Here is a 7,649-nt window from a genome sequence, read left to right on the forward strand (position 1 = left end):
AGACTTATTTAAGATGTTTTGTTTCTGCTGACCAGGACGACTGGGTTACTTTTTTGCCGTTGGCCGAGTTTGCCCTTAATAATCGGGCTAGTTCTGCTACTTTGGTTTCTCCTTTTTTTTGTAATTCGGGGTTTCATCCTCGTTTTTCCTCGGGTCAGGTGGAGCCTTCTGACTGTCCTGGAGTGGATGTTGTGGTGGATAGGTTGCATCAGATTTGGAATCATGTGGTGGACAATTTGAAGTTGTCACAAGAGAAGGCTCAGCTCTTTGCCAACCGCCGTCGCTGTGTGGGTCCCCGACTTCAGGTTGGGGACTTGGTGTGGTTGTCTTCTTGCTTCGTTCCTATGAAGGTCTCCTCTCCTAAGTTCAAGCCTCGGTTTATCGGTCCTTATAAGATTCTGGAAGTCCTTGGCCCTGTGTCATTCCGTCTGGACCTCCCGGCATCATTTGCTATTCATAATGTGTTCCATCGCTCGTTGTTGCGGAGGTATGTGGTACTTGTGGTTCCTCCGGTTGAGCCTCCTGCCCCGGTGCTGGTTGAGGGAGAATTGGAATACGTGGTGGAGAAGATCTTGGATTCTCGTGTTTCTAGACGGAGGCTTCAGTATTTTGTCAAGTGGAAGGGCTATGGTCAGGAGGATAATTCTTGGGCTGTCGCCTCTGATGTTCATGTGGCCGATTTGGTTCGTGCCTTCCATGTGGCTCATCCTGATCGCCCTGGGGGTTTTCATGAGGGTTCAGTGACCCCTCCTTATGGGGGGGTACTGTTGTGAACTCTGTTTTCAGGCTCCCTCTTGTGGTCACTGGTGGTATGGTGTGACTTTTGCTTTGGGCTCCCCCTGGCGGCTTTGTTTGTTATCCTGCTGGTCTCTGGCTATCAGCTGGTTCGTTATCCTCTGGGAGGTTCCTATATAGCTCTGTTTTACTTCCACTTGTTGCCGGCTGTCGATGTAATCAGTGCTACTCAGATTCCTTCTGACTACCTCGCTCCCAGTCCATCCAGGACAAGCTAAGTTTTGTTTGCTCATTTTTTTGATCAGCAGTGTTTATCATGTTTTCTTGTCCAGCCTGCTAAAATGTGATTCCCTCGCTTGCTGGATGCTCTAGTGGACTGAGTTTCTCCCCACACACCATTAGTTGGTGCGTGGGTTCTTGAAATCTCAGGATGGATATTTTGTAAGGGTTTTTTATTGATCGCATAGACCCCTGCTCTATTTTCTGCTTTCTAGTACTAGTGGGCCTCTTTTGCTGAATCTGATTTCATCCCTACGTATGTGCCTTCTTCTTACTTCACCGTTAATATTTGTTGGGGGCTTCTATATCTTTGGGGATTATTTCTCTGGAGGCAAGCGAGGTCTTTCTTTCTCTTTAGGGGTAGCTAGTTCCTCAGGCTGGCTCGAGACGTCTAGGAATTTTTTAGGCACGTTCACCGGCTACCTCTAGTTGTGTTGGATAGGTTCAGATTTGCGATCAGTCCAGTTACCCTAGAGTTTGTCCTTAGTTTATTCACTTGCTGGTCTATTCGTGATCCTCAGCCACTAAGGATCATAACAATTCCCCTTGCACTCTACACAGCTAGAATCTGACCCTGCTGAAAGTCAGGTTCCCCTTCCCGCATACTATACCACCTTACAAAGAGGGACAAAGAGGAAGGTGCAGATGAAAGTGCAGGTTCCTTCATCAGGTGGGGGGCATACTCGTTGGCGACGTCACTGGCACAGGGCCCCTCACAGTACGCAAAAGTGTCTCTGCCGGTGGGAGGCGCCACCCGCCGTCAAACACACCATCGTACTATGAGGGGCCCTGTGCCAGTGCCAATGCCAATGAGTGGGTCCCCACTGCTTGCTCAGGATCACAGCACTTGCAAAGTTGAAATACTTACCTCTCCCTGCTCCACCGCCGTGACGTATTCCGCGTTTCCTGGGGCCACGAAAATCTTGAGCCAGCCCTACCCCAACACAAGTTTAAACAAATGACCCCCAGTTTTCAATGCCTAACTATTATTATAAAGTAAATTAAGATTGACAAGCTTAAGTAATAAGAATTGATGTTTTTGGCATTAAATGGGCACTGTAGGTTTTTTCCTGTCCTCCACTCACTGCCGACTTTGATTACCCATTGACTTGCATTGGGTTTCGTGTTTCAGTCGGCCCCCGACTTTGCGCAATAATCGTCCGATTTCACCCGACCCGACTTTTGACAAAGTCGGGTTTCGCGAAACCCGACTCAATCCGAAAAAAGTAAAAGTCGCTCAACTCTAGATGCATGTTCAGCGGAACACTTCCAGCTGTAGTTAGCTGGCCCTCGGGTCCCCTTCTATGACAGTGAACATGTCTCCGAAACTCCCTGATGACATCATTACCTACCAATTCTCTTCAGACAGCTGTCTAACCCTTTCCAGCCAACAGCTCAACTACAAATGTAAAATAATCAGTTGTGCACAAAAGGATGATTGTCAAATAAATGTACTTATTCAGAGAGTATAAAAAACTTATAGAAAGAAAAATGTCTGTGTAAAATTTACTGATACCTATAAAGTAATATAAGCAAATTCTCCTTGAATGAAAAGCAATTATTACCTGTCTCATTAGATATTTCCCCATCAGAACACTGCAGACATTCGAAGCAGCACTTATGGCTTCCATTCATTAGGATCCTTCGATAACCTGGTGGACAGTCCTCAGTGCACTTAGAGACTGGAATCTAAAGCATAAATGATCACATTTTTTTAATACAATATAAGTGTTCTTATATTGTGGAAGATAAAAAATTAAACATTAAATATCTGAAACATTTTTTAATGCATTTTGCTACTCTAAAAATGTATTCAGCTTCATTCATTGCTGACATTTGGCAGCTGCAAGAGCAGCTATCAGCAGTTCAGTGGTGGGAGTCAAGTGTCACTTACCCCAGTGATTACATACTGATAACATATGGATAGTTCATTAATATGTACATCTTGGACAATCCCTTTTAAAAAGCAACATACTTTAAAGTGTAACTATCACTATTTAAATGTTTTGATATATGACATGTTCTGCACAGTGCTGCTAATCGATGGTGGTCCGGGGCCTAAATAGAAAGTCTTTGAATAGGTGAATAGCTCTATGAGAGTGAACTATGGATCCCTAGATTTAATATTGAACCCATGTACATTTTTGTGTGTGTAGCTGATGCAAGAACTGTGAACTTAGGAGAAAGATTTTGAGAGATTGGCAAGAGTCTCAGGACCCAATTCCCCACCAATCAGTAGCACTCCACAGTACCTGTAACACAGTCATGGCCAAAAGTGTTGTCACCATTGAAACCATCATTAGTACATGGATACAGAACCCAGGCGACCATTAGTACATGAATATATGACTAGGCCCACCATCCATACATGAATATGCAGTCATGGCCAAAAGTGTTGGCACAATTGAAATTGTTGCAGAACCAGTGAATAATTCAGCCATCATTTGCCAGGAAAGATGCAGACTTGGCTTGCGAGACTGGGAGATGACGTATGACTTACGTAATACGTTACATGTCATTAAGGGGTTAAGTTTGGTAAAGACCATTTCCAGTATTATTATTTGTGTATTTATTAAGCTAGCTTCTAAAATCTGACTTTTCCCTTTTAGTAAAATATTCAAATTTGAAGATCCTTAAGCATTTTGAATGTTCAACCAAATACATTAAAGTAATCATTCATGAACAGAGATTATAATGCTGACCTTCTCATTTTTCCAAAATATCATATTAGTCTGCACGAAAAGCTGATCTTCTTCTTGCACAGGTAGATTAAATCTTCCAACATGTTTTAAATTAAACTGAGATTGAAACAATATTTTAAAATTATTAATGTGATAGTACGAGGTCATTTCTCCTTTGTCATTAAAGTAAATTTCATTTCCATTCAAATCTTGGAAATTAATTTTTCTTAAAAAATGCTGAAATAAATGAAACAAATAAGAATCGGGAAAATAAACTTGGCAAATAAAAGAACGCTGTTGAATATTAAGATTTTAGATTTTAAAGGCGTCTGTTCAATGTGTGAGTATTTATGTAGTAAGCGTCACTACTGTGGGATACATCACAATTTCTGTAGCTACCGGTTTGAAAAAAAAAAAATTTCTATATTACTGGGAATTTTGCCATACTATTGGCCATTTCTACCTTAGGCTCATGTCAAATGCGGTTTTGCTACTTCACTGGTTATTCTACTATACCTTTAGTTTATGACCTTTTGATTGACAAATTATAAAAAAAAATGTATTTAAAACACATCAGAAAAATATACAGAAAAAAGATTTAAAAGCCCCGTTCCCCCACAAAATATCAAATCTTCATATAATTATTACTACTTTATCATGAAAAGCCAACAGATATATCCATATGCAGTCATGTGACCAGAATTAGACTACAATGCATTCTAAATTGTTATGCAAAATGGATTTATGTGTCATAAAGATGTAATTTATTTTCCCATATTCTCATGGATGGTTTATGTTCAGGGCTCTTTGGATCAGTGAAATCAATGCCAAACCCCGTGACAAATACTTTGCCATGTGCCCAATTAGAGGAAAACTACTTAAGGAGGATGTTCCACATTATTAAGCTGTCCACAGTTTTCAAGCAATAGGGGAAATAAAAAGGATCTCTCTGCTGCCCAAAGGTGTCAAATAGTGCAATGCCGAGAGCAAGGTATGAAAATAGGTATTTTGTGAAACTTTCAGGGTAATCATTTACTGGGAAGAGATTTTGTGGCTTATACAAAGCACAGGCAGGTTTGTGCAGATTAAAGCATAATAAAGAAGGTTTCCACCAGGCAAATTCATTGGATTAAGAGAGCAGCTTCTAAATACAATTACAAAGCAGCAAACAGGTATATGAAGCTGCTGGTGCCTCTGGAGTCCTGTGTGTGTATCTCAAGGTGTAGGATGCTCCAGGTGTTTGCAGTTGTGCATAAACCTACTATGAAGCCACCCTTAAACAGTGCTCACAAACAAAAATGTTTACAGTGCGCTTAGACATGCATTATACTTATTGTAAAACAATCTTGTCTACTGATAATGCCGTGTAACATTTGATTGTCTAGATGGATAGAGTAGTGGATGGTTGGTGGATGGCCACCATGTCCTAAGAAGGCTGCAAAATCAGCAAATAGGTGGCATAGTCATGTTTTGGGCTGGAATCATGAGGAGTGAGCTGGTAAGTAGTCAGATGCTTGGATGACATGTGCTTGTCATGGTCAGGCTAGTATTAGTCCGGCCCCTGCTGAGCTTGATACAGTATATATTGCAAATTAATGTTTTTTGTCTTCTGCACTTTTAGTAAATAACCACTGGACTGGGGAACACCTAACCCCATCTTGCCTGTTACGGTGCTGCTGATCCTTCACCCTATGTGCTGCTGTGCTCGCTCTGCATGCCACCTTGCCAGGTTGGGTCAGTGATCTCATAATCCACCACCTCATCTTTCACTTCCTCACTCTGGTCCTCCTCTTGACTTGTTGACTTAACATAACGTGTTGGCAACTGTATCTCATCATCATTCTACTCTTGAGACAGTGATTGCCGTTCCCCACAGTCGGCTTCTTCTGACAATGACTGCTTAAACATTTATTTGTCATGGCACATGATCTCCTAATACTCCTCTGGAAACGTGCAGGGTGAGAGGCCTGAATCAATAAATGGAAAGGTAAAAAGCTCCTCAGTGTCCAAGTGTGGGGTCACTTTTTTATTGGACTCGCCATTGTGGGAGGAAGGAGGACCAGGGTGAGAATTATGGGGTTCAAACTCCTGGATAGTCAGACTGGAACATGTGGAAGACAAGGTGCTGCTGTGAAGCAGACAGGAAGTACTGTCTCCAATCAGCCCGACCACCCGTTCACACTATTTCTGCTTCAAGAGTGGTGTCCTGTGCCCCCCTGCAAAGTGGGATAGGAAGCTAAATATCATTGACGAGCATGTTTGTTGTGCTCCCACAGCAGGCACATTTTCACCTGTCCCACAGCCTCCGCCTCTGCGTACACCATCAGCAGCATGTCCACTTTCCTGTCCCTTACAACTCACCTTGTGCATTTTAAATTATGTACGCAGCTAAGAGTGGTATTATTAGAGAATAAAATCTATCTCAATTGGCCCTGAAATAAATTTTGGGTATCATTGATTAATCACACTAATCATGCAAAAATCGAAACTGTTTTCCCTACCTTGGCTTTTATGCTGGCTATGTTAGTTCTTTATTTTTGACTATTTAAAACACAGCAAACATACACAAATTATGCCATACCAGGCAATTTTGTCAAACCAAAGTAAATAGTAAGGAGGAAACCATAGAAAATCCTAGATGACTCTATTTCACCCTAATTCACCCCTTCCTTGAGGTCGAGGTTGGCACTCTAACTTGGTTGCAAAGTGGCACCACTCCCCATTGACTAACCCTAAATACTCCCTAAGAAACCCGGGCTGCTCAACTAACAAAAAGGGGCCTAAAGCACCAATGATATCACTAATTCCTTTATGGGTTAAATTGCCCCCAAAATAGCAACCAGTGCTTGATGGGACCGAGGTGTTCAGGGGAAGATAAGAGAAGGTTAAGAGTAGGGACTGTTAATATGATGAAACCAAAGGAGGGTGCCCCCATATGGTACTAACCATGCAGTTTTGAACCAAATCTTTGGAATCCGTATCCTCAATACCATTGACATAACAGAAAAAAAAAAACTATTCAATATAATTGAACAACAGATATCCAGAAACAATAAAATGAGATGATTTAAGGATGCTAATGGGGTTGGGACTCATATATCTCACCCTCCTCTATCCCTAGTCCATTGTCTCTGCTTTGCTGTGGAGGTTGGCACCCTAACCTTGTACGCAAAATTTTGCCCCCGCACGACGATGGCTTACCCTCACTTCCCCTAAATACTATACCATTCCTACTCTCTACAAAAAAAACATTAATCGTGGAGCTGGGAGTAAAAAGGGGAGGGGGTAAGAAAAAAGTGGGTAAAGGTGTAAAGGGCAGTGTGGTAGCTCAGTGGTTAGTCTTACAGCACTGGGGTTCTTTGTTCAAATCTCACCAAGGACATCTGCAAGAAGTTTACTGTATATCTTCTCCCCGTGTTTGCGCGGGCTTCCTCCCACATTCTAAAGACATACTGATTAGGGCTCACAATCTAGATTCCCTATCCGGACAGTTCCAATAATGTTTGCAAAGCGCTGTAGAATTAATGGTGCTATATACATGAGTAAAATAAATAAATAAAGGGTTAATGCTTTTAAAGAATGAAGCAGTGTAACAAACCTCACACCCCAGGGGTAAGGAGCACATGGTGTCAGGGCAATAAACTTCTGGCAAAGTGCTATAGTGCCAGAAAAGAAATCAGGGGTTAATTCATTTTTTTTCTATGTTAGTTCTTACTGATTAGCTAGCTGCGCTATCGCACGTAATGTTATAGTCACAAGGCATTATGGGAAAGGTTCCAATTGGTTGTGCCTGAGGTTAGATTGGCCTTCTGCAACTAGTGCAATTTTCCAGAGTGTGAAAAGGAAGCTGGCAATTTTTTTTTTTACATTTTGCGCAAATGTATTGGTAAAGCTTTCAAATTCCAAAGGACCTGAGAATTTAGTAAATTCAACAAAAATTTGATTAGCATGCAA

The 7,649-nt window shown here is 41.7% G+C and overlaps 1 protein-coding gene across 1 annotated transcript in view; it reads right to left on the reverse strand.

Moving 5' to 3' along the window:
* LOC143800567 (vomeronasal type-2 receptor 26-like) overlaps positions 1-6,065 on the reverse strand; it is a 30,668-nt gene extending 24,603 nt beyond the window's left edge. Inside the window, exons 1-2 of the mRNA XM_077281196.1 lie at positions 6,057-6,065; positions 2,580-2,703 (exon numbers count right to left, since the gene is read on the reverse strand). Coding sequence (XP_077137311.1) covers positions 2,580-2,703; positions 6,057-6,065 — 133 coding nt within the window. The remainder of the gene's footprint in view (positions 1-2,579; positions 2,704-6,056) is intronic.
* Positions 6,066-7,649: the final 1,584 nt, after the last annotated feature.

Source organism: Ranitomeya variabilis, chromosome 1 (genome assembly GCF_051348905.1).
Source record: "Ranitomeya variabilis isolate aRanVar5 chromosome 1, aRanVar5.hap1, whole genome shotgun sequence".
In the NCBI taxonomy this organism is placed as follows: domain Eukaryota; kingdom Metazoa; phylum Chordata; class Amphibia; order Anura; family Dendrobatidae; genus Ranitomeya; species Ranitomeya variabilis.